We start from the raw sequence: 25,470 nt of genomic DNA on the forward strand, positions 1-25,470 counted from the left end.
TTCATTGCATCTTAGGCGGTCATCAGAGACTTTAGGATTTTAGCCTCCTTCTGAGGCTCCTGAACCTCCATCCAAGCCAATTGTGGCTGAATGATTGTTTGGCTCTAGTAAGTCATTTAAATTCTTTGAGTTTCAGTTTCCTCATCTTTAAAATGAGGAGGCTGAACTCAATGACCTCCAAGATCCTTTCCTTTTAAAAAAATTATTTAAGGCAATGGGGTTAAGTGACTTACCCAGGGTCACTCAGCTAGGCAAATTAATACGTGTCTCAGGTCCTCTTGACTCCTAGCTGCCCTCCAAGGTCCCTTCCAACTCTAAATCTATGATGGTGTGATCTTACTCAGCTTTTTCTATCCTTTTCATAAGTCTGCCTTCCAAGTAGCAGAACTGGAGTTTGAACCCATGTCTTTTGATTCTATTGAATCATACTACCTTTAAAATGATGATTTTCTCAGTAATGTACTTCTGAATTAATGGAGAATGCTTATGTATATGTGGCCAGTTTTGTAAACTTTCCTGAATTTAGAGAGACTCAATAATTTATATGAAGAGGAAAAATGTGCAGAGGTAGGCTCTGGAGGTTATGTTGACAGCATTACCAGCACTGGGAGAGAAATTTCTCTGAAGGAGATGAGCTGTCTGTTCACATGTGCAATTCAGTTTGGAAGGGGTCAGAGCTCAGCAGTGCTGTGAGTGGCAACCCCAGTAGTCTTTTTGAACAGTCTGAAAAACAGAAATTCCCTTTTGGATCCTGAGAAAACTATTGACTTCTGTGCTGGAAAAATGTGGTCTACTGGTATAGCAGTTAGGGTTCTATTGTTTCTTGATCAGCTTATGGTCTGAAAGAAAATGTTAAGGAAGGAAAATAATTGCATGGCAACAAATTGGTCAAAGAAACAGGGCAGTTTGGTGGTGTGGTGGATAGAACACTGGTCTTGGAATCAGGAGGACAGGAGTTTGGATCCAGCCTCTGACACTTACTAGCTGTGTGACCTTGGGCAAGTCACTTAACCCTGCTTGCCTAGCATCCAGGGCCACTTCCAGATGATTCACGTTGGTTCTGATTTGTATCTGGCCACTGGACCCAGATGACTCTGGAGGAGAAAGTGAGGCTGCTGACTTAGAACACCACCCTCTCACTCAAATTCAATTCATGCACTTTGTCATGGCATCACTTCCATGATGTCATGGTCTTCTTTGAAAACTAAGGACAAACATTACTAAGGAATGATATCTTTACAGGTCAGGTAATCATGCAGTTCAGGACCTACCAGTATGTGGAAGAATCCCAATCTCACAGTCTGCAGAAGATCTGGTCTGCTGACTAGCCCTATGCAAGTCAGAATTTCTTGTTCCAGTGGATGCATGGAGACTTCCTGTGGGCAACTCTTCCCTTCCTGGTGACCCTCTAAAACCAAAGTTTAGTGCTTTTAGAATTTTACAGGATCATAGATTTACATCCAGAAGTCATGTTAGGTGCTATTGAGTTCTTTTTAACTTTTTGCAGTTAAAATAATCAGGGCACAGAAGATTAAGTGATTTGTGTCTGATGCAGAATTTGAACACAAGACTTCATGACCCCAACCCTAATACACTATTATTTTATTTTATTTTTCCCCTGGTTACATGCAAAAAACATGTTTTAATATTCACTTCCAAAACCTTCCTCCAACTCCACTCCCCTTATTGAGAAAGTAATTGCTTGATATAGTAATGAAATACATTACCATATTAGTCATGTTGTAAAAGTAAATATTCCCCCCACACACACACAAAGAAAAACTTCAAGAAAAATAAAGTGAAAAAATATGCTTCAATCTACATTTAGATATCATCAGTTCTGTCTTTGGGATGGATAGATGGATAGTATTATTTATCATAAATCCTTCAGAGTTTTCTTGGGTCACAGCATTGTTGAGAAAAGGTAAGCCATTGACAGCTGAACATCCTGCAATATTGCTCTTACCTTATACTACATTTTGCATTGCATCTACTTATGTAAGTTTGTTACTGAGAGCATCCTGTTCATCATTTCTCATTATAGAAAATCATTTCATCTCAATCATTTATCACAGTTTACAGCCATTCCCCAACTGATGGGCATTCCCTCAATCTCTAGCTCCCTGCCACAAGAAAAGAGTTGCTACCCCTTTACATATAGTTTCTTTTCTTCCTATATTTCACCTCTCCTGGAATATAAATAAAGTGGTTACATTGCTAGGTTAAACGATAGAGATGGTTTTATAGCCCTTTGAGCATAGTTCCAAATTGCTCTACAGAATTGTTGAATTCTTCAACAGTGTATCAATGTCTCAATTTCCCTATATCTCTTCCAACATTTGTCATTTTCTCCTGTTCTATTAGCCAATCCAATAGGTAAAGTGTAGTACCTTAGAATCGTTCTAACCTGCAATTCTCCTATCACTAGTGAGTTAGGACATTTTTTGAAAATATGATTTAAATAAATTTATCTGAAAGCTGTTCATATCTCTTGATCATATATCAACTGGCGAATGACTTTTTTTTAAAATAAATTTGATTCAGTTCTCTATGTTTGAGAAATGAGGTCTTTATCAGAAGAACTTTTTTCTCATAATTACTCTTGCTAACTGTATTTCCCTCCATCCTATTACCCCCCATTTCTTCTATTTTCCCTCTCTCTTCTCACCCTGTCCCTCCTCAAAAATGTTTTGTATCTGACTACCTCCTTCCACAATCTTTCCTCCCTTCTATCATCTTATATCAATACCGTCTTCTCCCATCCCTTTCCTTTCCTACTTTGCTCTAGTGTAAGATAGATTTCTATACCCAAGTGAGTATGTATGCTATTCTCTCCCTGAGCCAATCTGATGAGAGTAAGGCTCACTCATTCCCCTTTACCTTCCCCCCTTCTACTCTACTACAAAATCTTTTTCTTGCCTCTTTTATGTGAAATAACTTACCCCATTCTACTTCTCCCTTTCCCCTTCTCCTTGTACATTCCTCTCTCACCCATTAACTCCATCTTTGAATTTGAAGGGATAATATCTTAATATACTATCTACTAAGTCATGCTGCCTCCTAAAGGAACTATTACTACTAGGATTCTCCAATAGGGAACATAGTCTCAAATTGTATCAAAGAGAAATGTTCCAAGTTATCTATTATTGGAGAGCAAAAGACAAAAACAAAAAAATTAAAAAAAAAGCATACAAACACCATGAGTGTCTTCTTTTATTCTGTGGTCTGTTGAAGAGCCAGGGTCTTCAACACAATTCTCTGTGAGAGAAAAATCAGGTTAGAGAAATATAAAAGGAAAGTTATCTGACAAGCAAACTTCTCTAGAAATATACAGAGAGATCTGGGGTGAGAAAAGGAGTGTTAAATGGCTGGCACTTTCCCTTGTCTCAAATGCATCTGATCTGTAATAGCATTAATAATACTGGAATAACATTACTTGTAATGTTAAGAAGTTTCAGATGGGAAATGGGGAATCTTTTTTAAAAAATTAGTTATATATACACACACACACACATATATGTATATATTATTCATTTAGGGGGTGAGGATTTCTATCTATGTGTGATATTTAGAAAACTTGAATGTAATATAGCGCAGTGGAGAAGGACCTGGTCTCTAGGTCAGGAAGACCTGGATTCATATCCTCTCTGGGATACATATTGATTGATTCTGTGATCCTGGACAAGTTTATTAAGTTCACAACTTCTCAGGCAATGCTCTAAGGACACAAGTTACAGAATACTTGCCTATCACTTCTTTTTTTTTAAAGTTTTTTTTGCAAGGCAATGGGGTTAAGTGGGTTGCCCAAGGCCAAATAGCTAGGTAATTTATTAAGTGTCTGAGGCCAGATTTGAACTCAGGTACTCCTGACTCCAGGACTGGTGCTCTATCCACTGTGCCACCTAACCACCCCTTTGCCTATCATTTCATCAGTAGTAGAAAGAGTTTATTCATAGAGAAGCTCTCTAAACCAAATAAATAAAATTTGGCCAGAACTGTGATTAGACCAGTAAACCATGTGATTATACCAGACTTGCTAATATAAACTGGTACTTTCTGCAATTTAAAACCTTGAGAGTTATTTGGGAAACTGAGAAATTAAGTGACTTGCCTAAGGTTATACATTTAATCAGTTCAAATGTTTTATAAGGGAGGGGAACTTGAATTTAATTCATCCTGATTTTGAGCCTTAATCTCTTTACTATTCCATTATGTATATGTATATACATATATAACATGTATATATGAGTAAGCATATATATGTATATAGATATAGATATACAGTAAGTTTTTTGAGAACAAGGCACGTCTCTTTTGGATTTGTATTTCCTGTCACTAATAAATGAATGGCTCAATAAAATCTGGTTCATTCACTTGGGGTACTACATGTTATGGAACATTGACAACCTGGAGAGTATCTGAGGCCCATTAGGAATGTGAAGGGAAACCAATATGAAAGACAATTAAATGGACCTAGGTATGTTAAATATGGAAAATTTTAAGGATAATAGGACTATTTTTAAGAATGTAAAAGGCCATTATATGGGAAAAGGGATTTGATTTTTAAATTTGGGGCTCTTGAGATCAAAGCAATGAGTGAAAGTTTCATTGAGTGAGATTTCAGCTTGGTATATGGAAAAGATTTCTAACAGAGTCATCATAAAGTGGAATGGGTTACCTGAGGGGGGGGCGTGGCATTCCCATCACTAGAAGTCTTCAAGCAAAGGTTAAATGGCCACTTATGGAGGAAAGTATAAAAAGATTCTTGGCTAAGTACATTGCCTCAAAAGTCACCTGTCCATTCATGGGCTACTAAATTTTTGTTTTACTATTTCATAACTTAAAAATAATTTTTAATATTTTTTTTTAGATTTTGGCAAGGCAAATGGGGTTAAGTGGCTTGCCCAAGGCCACACAGCTCGGTAATTATTAAGTGTCTGAGACTGGATTTGAACCCAGGTACTCCTGACTCCAGGGCCGGTGCTTTATCCACTGTGCCACCTAGCTGCCCCTTAATATTCTTTAATAAAGTTATAAAGCTGAAAGAAATCTGAGAGAGATTATTGAATCTAACATCTCATGTTATAGGAAACTGAGGCTCAGAGAAACCATGCAAAGGAATCAAGACTTCTAATTAACTTGTGGTTCAATGATCTTGGACTAGAACTCAGATCTTGTGACTTCTGACTCAGTTCTCTTTCCACTGCCCTATATGGAATCCTATGTTTGTAAAGCTGTTACTTTAGAGAAATTACTGGCTTCATAGAAAGCACTATTTTAATCATGTGCTAATAGTTCTTGTCTCCTGTCTTATTACCAGCTGGGAAAAGCTGCCAGAAGCTTCCATTGAGTGACCTTCTTTGAATAGATTTTTCTAGATTAGCACAGTTGGTTAAAGTCTTCACAAATTATTTAGGCAAAAAGGCTAAGGAGAAGTATGTTTCTGTGGCTGACTACAGAATGAGTCACCTCCCTGAGGAAGGCCAGTGGCATCTAGCTAGAGTTGAATCCATTCTCCTTTATCACCAAATTTGAACAAAAAGAAGAGGCCTAGTTCATACCAGTTGCCTCTAAGTATTCACTTCCAAACAAAAGGGTTACTCATGTTTATTTTTCTAAGATTTTTTTTCATGGCACCTTAGTGGAGGTGAAGATGAGATACTATTTACATTTTCTTAATCAATCAAACCCAGAATTTCTGAATCTGAGTTTTAATAGTGATGACTTGAACCATAAGCAATGTGTGTGGTTTTTCATTAATCTTCTGAGTTTGGGATTACAAATCATCATTACTATTTGGAAAATTTCTTGGAGGTAAATGAGAATTATGTTTTTTTAAATAGTTAAGACATGCATGAGAGTGTTTTTAGCTATAAGAAATAAAATTTCTAAGAGTATTTTTTTACTTCATTCTAGCTTAGAGGAAGTTTTATTTCTTATTATTTAGTTATAGATAAAGCATGTATTAATCACTTACTATGTATCAGGCATTATCCTAAGTGTTGGGTATACAAATGTATGCCCTCAAGTAACATACATCATAATGAAGGAAAATAGCATAAAAAAGAGAACTGAGAAGGAGAGAGGGTGGAGAAATCTCTCTAGAGTTCAGAGCCTATCAGGGAGAGGAATGAACAGACTTGGGCATTTCCTCAAAGTGGAGGTTTCTCACTAATCAGAAGAGAGGATCACAGGGTTAGAAGAATCTTCCAGAGTGAGAAGGCTACAGGAATAGAAGCTTTTTCTATTATGAGAAATTAATGGGGATGCCAGAAAATCCAGGAGTAGTCAGCTTTAAGAATCTGAATTGTTTTCTTTATAACTCTTCTATTTATATCAATATTCAATCAACACGATCAGAAAAAAAATCAGAAATATATGGTATGCAAGTTCCAGAAAATTACATGCCACTGCTGGAGGTATAGAGGTATAAAACAGAATTATCAGTGAGATGAGGTGGATTTTAAAACTATATTCACAGGAATTTCACTGGGTATATTAATACTGATAGAGGTGGCAGGTATGAGTGTAAGCAACAGAAAAATAAGGAAGAGTTCTTGTCTATATGAACTATGTAATTATTTCTCTGTTTTCTCATCTTCAGTTGCATGTATAATGAGATAGAGAGAGAGAGAGAGAGAGAGAGAGAGAGAGAGAGAGAGAGGAAAAAAGAAGAGAGGAGAAAGAAGGAAAGAGGAGAGACAGAGACAGAGAAAGACTCCTTGCAACACTGATACAGGCAATATAATACAGAAAAAACTTTGATTTTTGGGTCAGAGGACTTGGGTTCAAATTCTTCCTCTGACCCTTACACCCTATTTTAGCAAGGAAGAAACTGAAGGAAGAAAATTAAGTAACTTCCTTAGGTCTCAGTTTCCTCCTCTGTAAAAATGAAGGGATTGAACTACACAACTCTGAGGTTCCTTCTATTTTAGATTTATGAACCTATGCCTTCTCTAACACTTGAAGTGATTCCAGCCTTTATGGCAGCCTAGCTATAAAATAACTTCCTCTCACACTTTTCTTTTTTGTGTTCATATTGTCACTTGTCCATCTTTTTTTCTTCTTCTTGATATCCAAGACTTTAAATCTCAACTAAAATTCCACCTCTTGTAGGAAGTCATCCCTAACACCTCTTAATTCCATTGCCTTCCCTCTGTTAATTATTTCCTCTATATCCTTATATATAGCTTGCTTTGTATACATCTGATTGCATATAGTTTCCTCCATTAGATTGCAAGCTCTTTGGAGATACTATCTTTTCCCCTATTTTTATATCCCTAGTCTGACACACAATAGGAATTTAATGTTTATTGAATTGTATTGAAAATTGCATTGAATTTCTTCTTTTTGTATTTTAGTCACTTAATGTTTATTGATTAATTGATTGATTCTTCATCCCACTCTTTAAAAAAGTTTTATGGATTCCCCTTTCTAAAAGCAATATAGCACTATCCAATTATACCTCCTCCTAACCACTCACTGGAGAACTTTTTTTTTGTAAAAAGAAACAAAGTTAAAGCAAACTGACACATTCATGTCTAATATCACGTGCCTCATCGCATACTTGTAGTCCATTGCTTCCACTGAGGGAAAGGAGTTTTAACTTTTATCAACAGGCATCTAGAGTCGAGATTGGTCAATGCATTACTGCATTGTTCCATTGAATATCTGCACTTATCCGAATTATGTTGTCTTTTCATGTTTTCCTTTGCATTATTGTGATCATTGTGAACATTGTTTTCTTAGTTCTGCTTATTTTACTTTATATCAAAGGACCAAAGAATTAGAGCTGGAAAGGGTCTTAGAGATCATTTAATAGAAGTCTTCTTATTTACTATCTCTTTTCTTCATCAGGCATATAGACTATACAATATAAGATATAGGAAATGCCAAAAACAAGAATTAGCTTTTAGACCAGTCCAGCAGGCTTGATTATCGAGAAGATGCGATGATTTGGGGATATGAGGAAATAAGATGTGTTCACTCTAAGAGCACCTGGTTGCTTGAGGATTCCAACTTGTATTTTTTTTATTTTTAATTTAGTTATTTTTTGCAAGGTAGTAGGGTTAAGTGACTTGTTCAAGGTCACTAAACCAGTATTAAATATCTGAGATTGGATTTGAATTTAGGTACTCCTGACATCAGGGCTGATGCTCCATCCACTGTACCATCTAGCTGTCCTCCCAACTAGTATTTTTACAAATTCTGTTTAACATTTCCAAGGACCAGTTTCCTAATTCAACTTTAAGTTATTTGAATCTTCAAGTTCTGCCTTTTTGGCTCAGATTACTAGTCTGAAATAAGAATAAGATTGGTTCAACTACCTCATATAGGTATTAAAAGAAAGGTTTTCTTTTTTTCAAAAGCACACCAAGATCATCCCTAGAGACAGCAACTATGTAATTGTTTTATAATTATCAACCCAAACTAACTCTGGTGCATGATAGAGATTAGACCAGCACAGTTTTTTTTTTTCATTTCTTCATCTGATTCTTTGACCTGATGTGAAACTCGGCAAATCTTTAACTTTTACAAGGGGAAAATTTAAGCCAAGAGAAAATTTACTGGACTGTTGGCTGCAAATGTTTGGGTTGTTATTTTGAAGCAGTTAAAAGCACTTCACATTTTTCTGATGCTAAATTATGACATTTTATCATACAAGTTTAATGGCCCCTAATGTTTAGATTTCCAGGTAATGTAATCCAGTTGAAAGTTATTATTATTATTATGTGGGACAAAGACCACTTAAATAAATTTCGGATATCTCTCAAGGTATCAAGAGAAAGCTTTATTCGTTTCTCCAGTATCGGGCCACAATCAATGAGAGAGATTGAGGCAAAAGCGAAAGGTTCAAGAATCATATTTATCCTAATGTGATTCCCCCCCCCCCCCCCCATTGAGCCACCCTCGTTAATGAGGAATGTGGTTTTACAATCTAAACATGAAAACTACCCTAGGGAAAGGGGCATAGAATTCAAACAAAGCAAACTAATCTAGGGAAAGGAGCATAAAATTCAAACTGAAACCAGATTATCTCTTTAGTCCCAGGAATTGAATGATTCTCCAGACATCAACAGATAAAATGAAGTCAGTTGACTCCAATACCCCAGGAGGGGCACATAGCTAACCAGATTCAATCTATATATGTACTGAAGAAATCTCAGAACTTTATCCCACTTTATTATTATTATTATTATTATTATTATTATTATTATTATTATTATTTCAGAAGCAAAGTTTATGTCTTAGGACAAGAGGTTATTTTGCTCTGGCCAGTAAATAAATGTAATTTTTCAGCTATAAAAGGACAAAAGGTTCTGAAGTGGTCCTGTTGGGCAGTATTTCCCAGTCTTTTTTTGTTGTTGTTTTTGGCAGCTAATCATGGAGCTGTACCAATGCCTTCCAAATGACTTCCATTTTTGTAGCAGTGTGAAGAGTTTGTTAGATGAGGTTAGAGAACATGATGGTGTGATGAGTAATGCAGAGGGTCTACTTTACAGAGGCAACTATGGGCACTGACCTAGACATTTCATCAGCTGCCTGTTCATCAGTACTTGCAAGAGTTGGTTCGGTAATTCATTTTCCTTTTGATTTAAACCACTTTGGCTAGTGTGTGCCTCTCAGTTATGTAGGTGTTTTTATAACTTGCCACCAAAGTTCCCTGAGCCAACAACAAATAACATGATAGATATAACAAGAAGGAAAAATAGAATTGCAGCTGGGTGGAACAGATGTCAAGATAACCTTTCTGCACAGCCTCAGTAAGGATGACTCAAGTATTTTCTTTTTTTCTCTTTTATTGTTTTCTTTCTCCTTCTGTACTTCTTTCCCTCCTCCTTCCTTTCCCCCTTCTTTCCTTCCTCTACTCCTCCTTTCCTCCTTGTTTTCCTTCCCTCCCTCCTTCCTTCCATTTTTGTACCTTCTTTCCTTCCTTCCTGCTTTCCTCCTTTCCTACTTTTTTCCTCCTTTCCTTTCTTCTCTATCATCATTTCTTTTTTCTTTCCTTCTTTTTTTCCTTCCAGTTATTTCTTCTTCCTTTCTACTCTCTCACTGCAATCAGGATTAGAGTCTGAGAATACTTAAAGATGTGTACTTTTTTGATGATCAATGTCTAAGTCCCCAAAGCCTCAAATTAATCTCTTGGACCCACATCCTCATTCTCTAAAAACCAATGATTAATTTCCTGGTCATCTTTTCTTTCATTTTTTAAAGAGCCAAACATTTTTAATTGATATTTTATTTTTCCAATTCCATGTTATAAACATTTTTCACCCTTCATCCATTTGCATATTTATAAGTTACACAGTTTTCTACCATCCTTTTTCCCCTTACCCATTTCTCTTCCCACAGTGGCAAACAGTCTAGTAAAAGTTATACATGTTCATTTGTGTTTAACATGTTTATATATTAGTCATTTTGTGAATGAGGAATTAGGACCAAGGGAAAAGAAAGAAAACCATGGGATAAGAAGGAAAAACATAAGTGTTTTTTTAAGTGAACATAGTATCCATTCAGCTGGGATTTTTTTGTTTTGTTTTGTTTTTTTCTGGATGCGGATGGCATTGGCCATAACAAGCCTCCCAGGCTCGTCCTAGATCTCTGAACTGCTGAGAGGAGCTATATCTATCATAGTTGGTCAACTCACAATGTTGTTGTTAATGTGTATACACTGTTTCTTGATTCTGCTCCCTTTATTCAGCATCAGTTTGTGTATTCTTTTCTAAGAGACAATGAAGTATAATGGTAAATATACACACCTGTATTCAAAACTCCTCCATTTAAATCATGTCTCCTTTACTTGATGATGTTTGTCCTTCATTCTTTTTTTTTTAGGTTTTTTTTTGCAAGGCAAATGGGGTTAAGTGGCTTGCCCAAGGCCACACAGCTAGATAATTATTAAGTGTCTGAGGCCGGATTTGAACTCAGGTACTCCTGACTCCAGGGCTGGTGCTCTATCCACTGTACCACCTAGCCACCCCTGTCCTTCATTCTTTTTTTTTAAATTTATTTTTATTAAAGATATTATTTGAGTTTTACAATTTTCCCCCCATCTTACTTCCCTCCCCCCACCCCACCACGGAAAGCAATCTGTCAGTCTTTACTTTGTTTCCATGTTGTACCTTGATCCAAATTGGGTGTGATGAGAGAGAAATCATATCCTTAAAAAGAGACAAGAAGTCTAAGAGGTAACAAGATCAGACAATAAAATATGTTTTTTTTTCTAAATTAAAGGGAATAGTCCTTGAACTTTGTTCAAACTCCACAGCTCCTTATCTGGATACAGATGGCACTCTCCTTTGCAGACAGCCCAAAATTGTTCTCCATTGTTGCACTGATGAAATGAGTGAGTCCTTCAAGATTGATCATCACCCCCATGTTGTTGTTAGGGTATACAATGTTTTTCTGGTTCTGCTCATCTCACTCAGCATCACTTCATGCAAATCCCTCCAGGCTTCCCTGAAATCCCATCTCTCCTGGTTTTTAATAGAACAATAGTGTTCCATGCCTGTCCTTCATTCTTAAAGAAGACCATGGTATCACATGAATTGGAGTGAGGGTGTGCTGTGTTAAGTCACCAGTTTCACTTTCTCCTCTGGAGCGATATGGGACAGTGGCCAGATATGAATCAAGATTACTAGAAATAGCCCTGGATTTGTGTCCATGGTCCCACCACTACCTGTCAGAGGTGAGATTTGAACTCAGGCCTTTAAGCTTCAAGTCCAACACTCTCTTCACTATTATTTATTACCCTTTACTTCCCTTTCACACTCAAATTTCATCCAATTCAGATGGCTTCTTGGAATTGCTTCAATTTCTTCCCTTCTAAGTACAGTAATATTTGCATCCATATATGAATGACATTGCTATATACATGTATATTATCTTAACTCTTTTATTTCATTCATTATAGATAGGAAGTAGGAAGTTATTAGCTAAACAACTTACCTAAGGCCACACAGTTAATAAGTGCTTGGGGCCAGGTTTTGAACTCAGATCTTCCTGACTTTAGGATCAATGCTCTACCCATTGTGCCATGTAGCTATCCCATGTGATACTAGGAACATTAGTTAAGTTCTCTTAGTTTTGTTTACTCTTTTGTAAAATATTTATAACTATTTCTACATCTATTACTTAGGTTTATTCTCAGGAAAAGTACTTAAATCTCAAAGGTCTAAAGAAAAAATAAAAACTATTGACCTAACTGTCAAATAAACTATTCATTTTGTCATTTGTACTTGGGAATAAGACTAGTATCAATAAATAATTGATCCCTTGGTTCCATGAAGAAAAATATAAATGATCCTCAATTAGATGTGTGTGACTATGAAGTAAGGTTTTTTTTTGTTTCTTTATCTAAATATATATATATATATATACATATATATATATATATATATATGCAGTTCAAAATTCCTGCTTTACCTTTTTAACTTCTCTTCTTTCCATTTTTAATTTAAATTTTATATTTTTTTAATCAATAAAAATCAATTTTCTCCCCTACACTCTTCCCCTACTCCAGCTGAGAAACAAAGTAAAACCTGTTACAAACAAGCATAGCTGAGCAAAACAAATTTCCACATTGTTCTCAATTCATATTCTGAGCTTATTTATTAGATTGTGGGCAATATATTTCATCATGTGTTCTCTGGAATACAGTTTCATCATTGGGTTGATTAGAATTTCTAGGTCTTTTAAAGTTGTCTTAAAAGTATTGTTATTGTATAAATTGTTCTAGCTCTACTCACTTCACTCTATATCACTTAATATATATATCTTAGATTTCATTGAAACTACCCCCTTCATTATTCTTATAGGATAATAGTATTCCATTACAATCATGTACTTTAGCTTGTTGATTCACTTCTCAGTTTATGAGTACCTTTATTTATTTGTTTGTTTTTAAAAAGATTTTATTTATTTTGAGTTTTACAATTTTTCCCCATTCTTGCTTGCCTCCCACCACCCCCACAGAAGGTATTCTGTTAGTCTTTACATTGGTTCCCTTTTTATGCATTGATCTCAGTTGAATGTGATGACAGAGAAATCATATCCTTAAGGAAGAAAAATGAAGTATGAGATAGTAAAATTACATAATAAGATAACAGATTTAAATAAAGTATGAGGTAGTAAAATTACACAATAACAGTTTATTTTTTTAATTTGGTCTTTGTTCAAAGTCTCTAATTCTGTCTCTGGATAAAGATGGTATTCTCCAATTTCAGATAGCCCAAATTTGTCCCTGATTGTTGCACTGATGGAATGAGCAAGTCCATCAAGGTTGATCATGAGTACCTTTAGATTCTGATTCTTTGCTACTGCAAAAAAAAATAGTGAAGTGAGTTTCCAGGGAACTGGCAAGTATTGACAAAATGTATTTTCTTGATGACTAATGAATAAAGTAGCCCTTTTCTTGCTTTTGTTTAAATATTGACATATTGATTTTTGGAGCAGAAATAACTGATATTTAGTGCTTTGAAGTTTCCAAAGTGCTTACATAGTTTATCTCATTTGAACCAAATAATAGTAACAATAATAACACTTAGAGACAGTGCTTGACATAGTAAGTGGTTACTAAATGTTAAGTAACCAACTAACCCACAATAGTCCTGAAAGGAAGGTATTCCAGGTATTATTTTAATCTTAACTTTAAGGATGAGGAAAACTGAGCCTCATCAGAGGTGAGATTTGAACTTGGGCCTTCTAAGCTTCAACACACCTCTGCACTATGATTTATTATATGGAGCTGTACCCATTCACACTCAAACTTCATCCACTCAGATGGCTTCATGGAATTGTTTCTATTTCTCCCCTTCTAAATATAGTAATATTTGATTTGATATATGAATGATATTACTATATATATATATGTATATTATCTTAACTCTTTTATTTCATCCATTATGGATAGGAAATAGCAAGTTATATGTTTATATATATTATATATATTGTTTATATGTGTTGTATGTGTGTTTATATATTGAAATGCATGTGTATATCTTTTATTTGAAATTCAATTACTTTTGTCTTTGTAGAAATACAAATGTATTTATGGCTATCAATATTAACTCATTCGATATCATCTATTATTTTCATTGAGAATCAAAAAATTTCAAGCTAAACTTCTGATTTTGTTTAAAGTTTGCCTTTACAAACAAAGTATTTGTTTCTCCATTAGGTTCTGATCATCTTCGTGAAAAGGATGGGCTTTGGGCAGTCTTGGTCTGGCTTTCAATCATTGCAGCTCGAAAACAGAGTGTGGAGGAAATTGTACGAGACCACTGGGTCAAATTTGGTCGCCACTACTACTGCAGGTGAGGGTTTGATCAAGGTTATAAATATTGATCCTGGAGAAACATTTTAGAAAGTGGTTCTCAATACCCTGGATGACTAGAATAAATAGGGAGGCCTCAGGTGAGATACCAGGGGATCATAGGGAGTTACGCTGAAGCAGCAAACAAGTTAATGATAGTAGTGTTCTTTGCTAACCTTGGTCTTTATAAATCTTGATATTGTTTAGGCATTTCAGTCATGTCTGACTCTTCATGACTTCATTTGGTGTTTTCTTGGCAAAGATACTGGAGTGACTTTCAGTTTACTTCTCCAGTGAACAGAGTTAAGTGGCTTACCCAGGGTCACACAGCTACTTAGTGTCAGCTACTTAGTGTCTGAGGATGAATTTGAACACAAGAAGAAGAATCTTTCTGATTCCAATCCCAGTGCTCTATCCTCTGGACCATCTAGCTGCCATCTTAGTGCTGACTCTATTTTAAACCATAAGTCTTCTTTGTGCATAATACTCTGTGTAACACTGAGAAAGCACTATCACCTTTCTTCCCAGTCTTTTTGCACTGACTTTGTATTTCCCATCAGATTCTGGCATCTAGATTAAGAGTTCTATGGGTCATGCTTTAACTCTTTATTTGCAGAGGTAGAATGACTGATACCCACTAGATCCAACCAAGTTCCTAGGTTGATCACTCCCAAATGAACCTCTTTCCTCTCTTCATCTATATGGTTCTTTGCTAGAATCCTGTTTTTTTCCAGTTTTAAATATTTCAATACTTTAGAAATATCATAATAGAAAAGTTTCCATTTTTATAGAGTAGGATCTATTCTTCATAGGATCCCTGATAATTACTATTAGTCAGATTGCTTTCATGATTTGCTAGTACATCATTGCCTTCAATAACTTCTCTTCAACTGAAATCATAGGTTCATAGGTCCAGAGCTTGAAGGGATCTGGAATCTTAGAGATCCCTTAGTTCAGATCTCTCACTTTGCAGATGAGAAAACTGAGACCCAGAGCTGGGACTCCAGTTCAGGTCTCGTATCTCCCAATTTAGCTGTCCAAATTCAGGATAGAAATCATAGCAGTAAGCACATGAACACAAAACTGGTTGCCAAAAGTTAGCTCTGGGTTTGGAGGAGAAGATAAGGTTTATTAAGAGGTAACAGCTAGTAAGAGTTATAGAAGTTTAGAGGTGGATGGATGGCTCACAGGAAAGAAAAGCTTGATTTTAACTAACCCTGGGCAGCTAAGTGGTGTAATGGATAGCGTGTTGGGCCTGAAGTCAGGAAGATTCTTTTTCCTGAGTTCAAATCCCAACCTCAGACATTTATTATCTGTGTGACCCTGGTTGAATTACTTAACTCTTTGGCTCCATTCCTCATCTTTAAAATGAGCTGGAGAAGGAAATGGCAAACTCCTGCATTATCTTTGTCAAGAAAACACCAAATGAAATCATGAAGAGTCAGATGGGCCCTTGTGCGGTCACAAGGATTCAGGCATAACTGAACAACAATATGAGTAAGGCTTTTTGCTAGGCACTATGGATATGAAAATCAAATAGAAAAAGCAGTCCCTTACCTCAGGGAACTTACATTTTACCAGATGTAAGCTCTTCCGTGACTTATTTTCCATTAATGTAGGACAAACCCAGAGAAATTTTGCTTAGTTTTACATTGTTGAGACTACTAGATGGTTCAATGGATAGATTGCTGGATCTGAAGACAGGAAGATTTGAGTTCAGATACTTATTAGCTTTGTGACCCTGGGCAAGTCACTTAACCTCTATTTGCCTTCGCCCATTCGAAAACAAAAAGGAAAACACTCCAGTATCCTTGCCAAGAAAATCCATGGACAGGATTAGTGGACTATGGTCATGAAAAATTGGACATGATTGAATGACTAAACATACAAATTACTTTGTTGACAGTTCCTAGAACTTGGTGCTTATTTGAATTTCAAGTAGTTTTAAAAATAGTCTTTGTTCTTATAAAGAATCTTTTCTTACATCTTGAAAGGTCATGTACTGAGATAAATATCAGAAAAAAGATAATTCATGACACTCCTAAGAAATATCCAAGTAACTTTGAATTCCAGTCATGCAACACTCAGTAAAAATTAAACATTAGACTTTGTTGGCTGTGTCTGCTCAGCATTGAAGAGCTGAGATCCAATGGATGCCTTCAAAATACTTATTGTAGCCATTGAAATGAGAAATCAAGGGGCAGATAAAAACTTCTTTCTTTAACCTCTTTTCATGACAGGAGTCCTGGAACTTATATTCATATGTCTAAGGGATCTGAGGCACCCTAAACCTAATTCTACTGCACAAATTAGTCTGACACAGAACATTCTGATCCATTTTATTGTCACTATCCAGTTTATTGCCAAACTTTCCCAGCATAGCAAGGGCTGATTATTCCCTGCTTGATAAGGGTTTTCCATTTCCTGATTTGTATAATGACCGTTTAGTCTGCTGCTAGCATTGGGAAGAATCATGTTATGACTAATGTGTTTATAATCAATCTCATTTTTTATACCAAAGACCAATGTTCTAAATACTTTTCTCAAAACAAGGACCATATTAGAGATGATCACAGAGGGACATTTGCAGTCTGTGTATGAAGATTTATTAAGACATTAAATTCTTGCCAAACACAACACTATGTTAATTCGAAGGAAAAGAGAAGTAGATACAAATAACAGGTAAATTTTACCTTTTATTACAGCCAGTGACTAGTTAAAGATTTGTTGGGAAAGCAAGCTCATTATCATAACATTTTGCTTTTTGGGAGGGTTATAAAATAATTAAATGCTGCTGTTATGTTTTATTAAGCTATCTTGCCTCTCTCACTTACTACTTGGGTAACCTTGGACAAGTGAATTCAAGGGACCTGGATTTAAAGCCTGACTATGCCACTTATTTCCTGTGTAATCTTGGGCAAATCTCTTAACCTCTCTGAGTCTCCATTTTGTTATCTGAAGAACAAGTGACTAGGTGGACTTAATGGTCCTTGAAGTCCCTTATAAATCTAAATCTATGATACTAAGATCTCAAGTGAATTTCTGTGAGTTTCAGTGTCATCTTTTAAAAAATAAGGAGGTGGGATTACACCACTTCCAAGGTACCACCCAGTTATAAATCTGTGATTGAGTGATCTTGGGTAAATTTATTTGCAGAAATATGAGAGTTGCTCAGAGGGTGACCTTGTAGAACTATTGTCATATGAACTAATGGAACTACACATGAATTCAGTGTGCAAAATATTTGGTCTCATGTCCCTATGTGTTAGAAAAACCACTGGTATATAGAGATAAGCATGTGAGTATATAAGTAGGACTACTGTAATTGTCTGCCGCTTGGTCTGTCTGCCACAAATCTCTCCTCACTCCAATCCATCATCTGTTCAGCCACCAAAGTGATTTTATGAAAGCACAGATCTGACAATATCACTCCACCCTACTCAGTAAACTGAAGTGGTTCTCTATCTCCTCCAGGATTATGTATAAAACCTCTATTTGGTATTCTATGTCCTTAATTACTTTCCTTCTTCCCGTATCTTTTCAAGTATTCTTACATATTATACCCCTACCACATCTTCTTAGATCCAGTGACATTGACCTTCTTGTAGTTTCTCAAACTCCACTTCTTGGTTCTAGACATTTCCACTGACCATCCCCCCCCAACTCTCCCTCCTCATCTTTCCTTACTTCCTTCAATTCCCACTTAAATTTTTATCTTCTAGAAAAATTTTCCCAACCCCTTTTAATTGATGTTCCTTTCCTCTGTTGATTGTTTCATCTTTATCATACTATAGCTTGCTTCTCAATGTGAATTAGAAAAAGGGGGCATCTACTAGAGATGCTGTGAAGGTAAAAATAAGATGTACCAATGAGCTGCATATGTGAGATGAATGAGATTCAAGAGTGACTTTCAAGATTATTGTCTGAATAGAGTTATATTTGGATATGTTGAGTTTTGAGATGCCTTCAAAATATCCAGTTTGAGATATCTAAAAGCAATCGAGGGTCTATGACTGCAGCTCAGGAGAGAAGCTAGGAATTATCTATATAGAGATGATAATTGAACTTAGGGGAGGTGATGAGACCAACAAGTGAAACAGCAAAAAAGAGTAAGAGAGCAAACAAAAAAAATGCCCAAGACAGAACTTTGGAAGATTGTGAGAAGGAACAGTGAGACAAAAAGGAAATGAACCAGGCAGTGTCATGAAAACCCAGGGAGGAAAAAGTATGCTGAAAGAAAAGGTGATCAATATTGTCAAATGGTGCAGAGAAGTCAATAGCATCAGAACTGAGAAAAGGCCATCAGTTTTGATAATTCAGAGATCATTTATAATTTTGGAGAATTGTAGAGGAAAAAGACAACTGATTTTGGAATAGGAGAATTTGGGTCCAAATATTGGCATAGATAGTTTGAAAGAATATTCATTAAGCACTTGACAGAATATTTATTAAGCACTAAGTATGTATAAGTGCTAGAGACACAAGTACTAGCAAGGAGGTTCCTGTGCTCATGAAGTTTACATTCTAATTTACTATATGACTTTCGATAACCCACTTATAATTCTCTGGGCTTCAATTTTCTCATCTGTAAAATAAGAATGTTGGACTAAAGGATCTCTAAGTTCCTTTCCAGCTCCTGTGAACTTTAGAAAAACTAGCCAAGACTTTTAGCATTTAATTCCTTCTGGATGCTTCATGTGTATATACAGCCTTTCTCTTTAGGCAATTCTTCTCCAAGATCTGGAAATAAAATCATTTACTTGTTTTGAAAATACTTCCTATAGAGTACAGGTGGTTTTCCCAAGTCTTTCTATGTGGTTACTGGCTTAGCCAGACCTTCCTGACTTGATAATATAACCCAGTTGATATGACTGCAGAGTACTCAGAAAGGACATTCTGTGGAGTCACTGTTTCCTAAATTGGATTTCTGGGAAGTGATACAAATGTTCTATTTGTATTGTGTGAGGGCTTTTATGAAGTTTATTATAAAAACGTGTTTATTTCTGGATAATCTGTATATTATTTGGGTATAACAATTATAGATTGCTATTGTATTGATTGCTAAAGATGGAACTGCAATCTCCTTTCCACTTTAAAGAGTTTTTTTTCCTCAGTTCTCTCTATTGCCTGGAAGGAGTGGTAAAAGACCAGATGACTTTAGAAGTTCCTTTCAACCTTCCAGTCCTATTATTTTTCTCACTATGACTCTCCTTTCATACCAGGTTTGATTATGAGGGGCTAGAGCCAAAAATGACATATTACATCATGCGAGACCTGGAGGCCTTGGTCACTGACAAGTCATTCACTGGCCAGCAGTTTGCTGTGGGGAGCCATGTCTACAGTGTGGAAAAAACAGACAGCTTTGAATATGTGGATCCCGTGGATGGCGCTGTGACCAAAAAACAGGTACTGGGTGGGAGTCAAAGTATTTAGGAATGTTGGGAAATAAAGTGCACTTGATGTGTTTCAAATTGACAGCCACTTCATTTTAAGAAAGACTTTAATTCTGGATTTAATTAAATAAACATTATACATGTACTGGTTTAGGGAGAGATACAAAGTTTAGGTAATGTGTTTTCATGGCATTTTTTGTGTAATGGGATAGAATGCATTCTCAAATAAACATAACCAGTCAATCATTCTAAAGTATCTACTATGTACCAAACACTGTACTAGGTGCAATGGACACAAAGATTAAAAAATGAAATAATTCTTTGAGGAGCTAATATTCTATTGAGGGAAACAACATGTATAAGAACATACAGAACAAACATATGCAAAACAAATACAAGGTAGTTAATGAAGAAGATATTTAATATATAAATACTTAAAGAGGGTGAAGCAAGACATTTTTGTGAGATCTTGATTGAAAGGTCATTATTGACAGGAATCACCTAGGAAGGTTTTCAGGAAAAGTTTAGAAGACTCTTGGAGTCTTCCTCCTAAGACTCCTTGGAGTCTTTCCTCCTAAGGAATAGGAGGAAAAGGGGAGAGGATAAACTCATTGGAATTGGCTAAAAAGAAAGACTGAGAAGAAAAATAGTATAACTAGATAAGATTCACAAATAGCAATTATAATTTTAATGTGACTGGGATGAACTCATTCATAAAAGGGAAGCAGCAGTTAAATAAATCAATTTCCCAAAATCACAGAGCTAAGTAAGTATCTGAGGCAGGGTTTGAACTTAATACCTTTCTGTTATAAAGTCATATAGGCAGTAAATTTTATAAGTGAGCTATGAAATTGGGTGATGCATACTAGGTCTATGGTGAGTGACAATGGCGGAAGCCAGGACTTGAATCTAGAAGTGCTGTTTAGTTATTTTCACTTGTGTCTAACTCTTTGTGATCCCACTTGAGCTTTTTTTTGAACATAGATATTTAAATAGTTTGCCATTTCCTTCTCTAGTTCATTTTATAGATGAGGAAACTAAAACAAATGGAGTTAAGTGACTTATCTAGGGTCCCACAGCTAGTGAATGTCTCAGGTCAGATTTGAACTCAATTGTTCCTGGCTCCATCTTTTGTGAGTTTAAACAGAGACACACCCCCTGAAAATGATTGAACAACAACATCCTGGTTTCAGCAGACTATCCACTGAGTCACAGTAAGACTTTTCAGACACTCTGTAGAGTGTTTTAAACTTTGCAAAGCACTTTACATAGTTTGTACCATTTGATCTTCACAGCAATCCAAGGATAGATGATACTATTCCCATTTTTCAGGTGAAGATAAGACAGACAAGAGGTAAACTGAACTTGTTCAGAGTCAAATTATTAGTCTAAGGAAGTCAGTCAGTCAACAAATATTCATTAAGAATCTACTTTGAATCAGTCTGAAGTCTTCCTGGTTTTGTGGGCATGATTCTTGATTCTTGATTCATCCATTCTTTTCCATTGAGGAATCCACAGTTTCTTTCTCTTTGCAATGATTTGTGAAATTGTGGCAAGAGACCAGGTCAAATGACCATGTGTGAGGACAGGCTGAGATTATTTTTTATCAGCTCCTAGCTTGTGGCTGGGCAGGAAGCTGCTCATTGATTGAGACTCATATCAGCTGTGTGCTATCTACTGCTTTTCTTCCATTATAGTATGCCTAGGCATCCCTCATTCCTTGCCAGATCAATATGTAACAGCCAATTTCTGGGTGTTTTTTTCATTAGAGGTGGAAATAGCCTTCTTTAACCCTCACTCCTGGCAATTGGAATATTGCTTCATTTTGTCAAATACCCTCTCTAGACCCCTATGAAAAGGTGGGAAGAACCAGCAGCTGAGTCTTGTTAACTCTGGCTTCTGTAATGGCCTTTGTAAACTGTGTAAGAACCAACTGAAAATATTACATGGTGATTTTTTACTGTTTAGATTATTTGTTGGACATGCTTATCATTGAACTGCCACTGCAAGCATTTTTAGGTTTGCTAAATGTGCGTGTGTGTGTGTATGTACATATTTACACACACACACTATATATATTTATATACATATATATATATATGTATATATGTTAAGAAAAGTTCTGTCTGAAATCCCAAGTTCCAATCTTTTTTGTCCATTTGTCATAAGCAGAAAGAAAAAAGCAAATGAATTACTGTAAATTCCAGGCTTTCAGGAAAACTAATCACTGTGATCTCTGTCATTTTTATCTTGTTTAGTTTCTTAATATATGTCCAGGTGGTTCTTCTTAGTTTCCAATTTCAAGAAGCAGTCAGATCAATGATCTTTTTCTGGTTTTTCCCTTTTATCAGTAGATTCCTATTTCTACATTTCCTTTTTCTTTTTGTAATTTCCTCCTCATTGGTGATGAATTAACCTTTTCACTTTTGATACTGTTATTTTGGTTTTCTTCTTTCTTTTTTAATCAGATTAACCAAAGATTTATCTAAATATTGAATTTTTCATAAAACCAATTCAGTTTTATTTATTAGTTCAACAGTTTTCTTACTTTTGATTTTATTAATTTCTCCTTTGATTTTTCAGAATTTCTAATTTAACTGGGGATTTTAAAATTTGTTCTTGTTTTTTACTTATATACTCAATTCATTGATCTCCTTTTCCTCTTAATTTATACAAACAAGCATTTAGAGATATACAATTTTTCCTAATAACTACTTTGTATCCCACAAATGATATTTTATTGTCATTGTCTTGGATGAAATTGTTGATTATTTCTATGATTTGTGGTTTGATCCACTCATTCTTTAAAATTAAGTTATTTGGGGGCAGCTAGGTAGCACCAGCCTTGGAGTCAGAAGGACTGAGTTCAAATCTGACCTCAGACACTTAATAATTATCTAGCTGTGTGATCTTGGGCAAGTCACTTAACCCCATTGCCTTAAATAAATAAAAAAATTTAAATTAAGGTATTTAATATCCAATTAATTTTTGATTTATCTTTCCATGACCTTTTATTACATATAACTTTTATTGTAAAATGATCTGAAAAGTATGCATTTATTATTTCTTCCTTTATGCATTTGATTGTAAGGTTTTTATACTCTTGACCAAAGTATATGGTGAATTTTGGTATAGGTATCTTATAGTGCAGAGAAAAAAGGTATATATATACATATATATATTCCTTTCTATCCTGATTCAGTTTTCTCCAGAGATCTATCATATCTAAGTTCTTTAAGATTCTCTTCATCTTCTTCCTTCTTATTTATTTTGTGATTAGCTTTATATAGTTCTGGGAGAGAAAAATTGGGGTCCCCCACTATTATAGTTTTCTGTCTATGTCTCCTTGTGCTAAGTCACCAACCTCACTTTCTCCTCTAGAGCTATCTTGTAATTCATTTAACTTTTCCTCCAAGAATTTGGATGCTATACTACTTGGTGCACATATGTTTTAAAATGATATAACTTCCAACCCTAGGGTGCTTTTTAAGAAGATGTAATTTCCTTTTTTTATCCCTTTTAATGAGACCTCTATTTGCTTTCACTTTGTCTGAGATCAGGATTGCTAGCTCTGATTATTTTTACCTCTGCTGAAGCATAACATATTTTGCCACAGTCTTTTACCTTTAACCTATGGGTATCTCTTTGCTTCAAATGTGTTTCTTGTAAACAACATGTTGTAGAATTCTGGTTTTTAATCCATTCTACTCTCTGCTTCTGTTTTATGGGAGAGTTCATCCCATTCACATTTGTGGTTGCAATTAACTCTGTATTCCCTTCTATGCTATCTTTCCCTGTTTATACTTTTCTCTTTCCTTTCTCCTTATTTCTCCTCATCAATGTTTTGCTCCCTTTCCCCTTTAACTTTTCTTTTTAATTTTAACTTTATTTTATCTTTCCTTTCATGAGTTCCTTCTTCCCCTTTCTTTTCATTCCCCATCCTACTTCCCTACAGGATGGGATAGATTTTGGGGCCAAATCTGTTGAGAATAAGATTTACTCAGTGTTCACACCCTCCCTTCTTTCCTTGTATTATGATAAATATTTGTGCCTCTTCGTGCAAGGTTATTTATCCTCTTATGCCCAGCCTTCTCCTAGTATAATCTTTCTTTTCATGTCTTTATTATTTTAATCTTGTCTTGTATGTACAACCCTACTGTTAAAATAAACTCCTTTTATCTGTCCTGATAGAAGTACCTTTCTCAAGGGTTGATTGCTTGATAAGCAACATTGCCTCATAGTCACTAAGTACACTCTCCTCTTCTGTCCCATTAGAAATACACTTCTTAAGAGTAATAAATAACATCAAATTATGGTTAATTTACACCACATCCTCCTTTCAAGTTCCCTTCATGGACATATAATCCTCATGAGCCAAAATATCATGCAAAACAAAATCATTTCATGTACCATTTATACCCTCCCCTGCCAGCCTACTCCCTCCAACTGTAGCCAAAGCAAAGCAAAATGTTTCATGATCTATTCATATCCAGTTCCTTGTTAACTAAAGTATGTAAAAAAAGCAAGATCTCTTCATAATCTATTTATTTCCAATCCTCTTAAGTTCTCTCTCTCTCTCTCTCTCTCTCTCTCTCTCTCTCTCTCTCTCTCTCTCTCTCTTACTACAACTCTCCTTAACTAAAGTATCTAGTTGAGTTAGAGTAAGATCATTTCATGATTTAATTATGTACAAATCCTCTAAGTACTCTCCCTCTCTCTGTCCCAATAGAAAATACAGCCCTCATAACCAACATCATTTCTTGATTCATTTATACCCATATCCTCTAAGTACAATCCCTGCAACTATATTTAACCCTCATTAACTAAAGTATTGACTGAAGGTTCAACACTTTCATGGTCATCTCATACCCATATCTTCTCTCTAAGTTTGTTTTTCTTAACTATTCTAACAGAAATACAATTCTCAAGAGTTATAAGTATTATCATCCCTTGTAGGATGCTTATAGTTTAATGTGCTTGACCATCATTTTTTCCCCTTTATGTTTACCTTTTTATACATCTTGACTCTTGTATTTGAAAATCGAATTTTCTGTTCTTTTCTGGTCTTTTTAATCAGAAAATTTTGGAAGTTCTCTATTTTATTGAAAATCCATTTTTGGGGGCAGCTAGATGGTGCATTGGATAGAGCACTGGCTCTGGAGTCAGGAGTACCTGAGTTCAAAGCTGGCCTAAGAGCTGTGTGGCCTTGGGCGAGCCACTTAACCCCATTGCCTTGCAAAAAAACCTAAAACAAAACGAAAATCCATTTTTTCCCCTGAAAGAATATGTCAACTTTTGTAAGGTAGTCAATTCTTGGTTGTAAAGATCCCTTGCCCTACAGAATATCATATGCCAGGCCCTCCAGTCTTTTTTTATTGAAGCTTGTAAGTCCTCTCTAACTCTGATTGTGCTTTCTTAGTATTTAGATTGCTTCTTTTTTGACTGCTTGCAATATTTTCTCCTTTAGTTGATAATTCTGGAATTTGGCTATGATATTCTTTGGAGTGTCTATTCTGGAGGTGTTCTGTGGATTCTTTCAAGAGCTATTTTGTCTTTTTTTGTTTTAGGGCAATTTATCATGATAATTTCCTGAAAGATTATTTTCCAGGCTTGGGTAGTCCAATAATTCATAAATTAGCTCGGATCTATTTTCCAAGTTGTTTGTTTTTCCTTAAAGATACTTTACATTGTCTTCTATTTTTTCAGTCTTTTAATTTTGTTTAATGGAATCATGGTAACTCATACATAGAGTGATTAGTTTCC

At 35.5% G+C, this 25,470-nt stretch overlaps 1 protein-coding gene across 1 annotated transcript in view; it reads left to right on the forward strand.

Moving 5' to 3' along the window:
- The window catches only part of PGM5 (phosphoglucomutase 5), a 203,575-nt gene that overhangs the window by 119,002 nt on the left and 59,103 nt on the right, over positions 1-25,470 (forward strand). Inside the window, exons 8-9 of the mRNA XM_074196536.1 lie at positions 14,180-14,315; positions 19,537-19,720. Of these exons, the coding sequence (XP_074052637.1) occupies positions 14,180-14,315; positions 19,537-19,720 (320 nt within the window). The remainder of the gene's footprint in view (positions 1-14,179; positions 14,316-19,536; positions 19,721-25,470) is intronic.

The sequence above is a fragment of the Macrotis lagotis genome, chromosome 8, assembly GCF_037893015.1.
Source record: "Macrotis lagotis isolate mMagLag1 chromosome 8, bilby.v1.9.chrom.fasta, whole genome shotgun sequence".
NCBI lineage: Eukaryota > Metazoa > Chordata > Mammalia > Peramelemorphia > Peramelidae > Macrotis > Macrotis lagotis.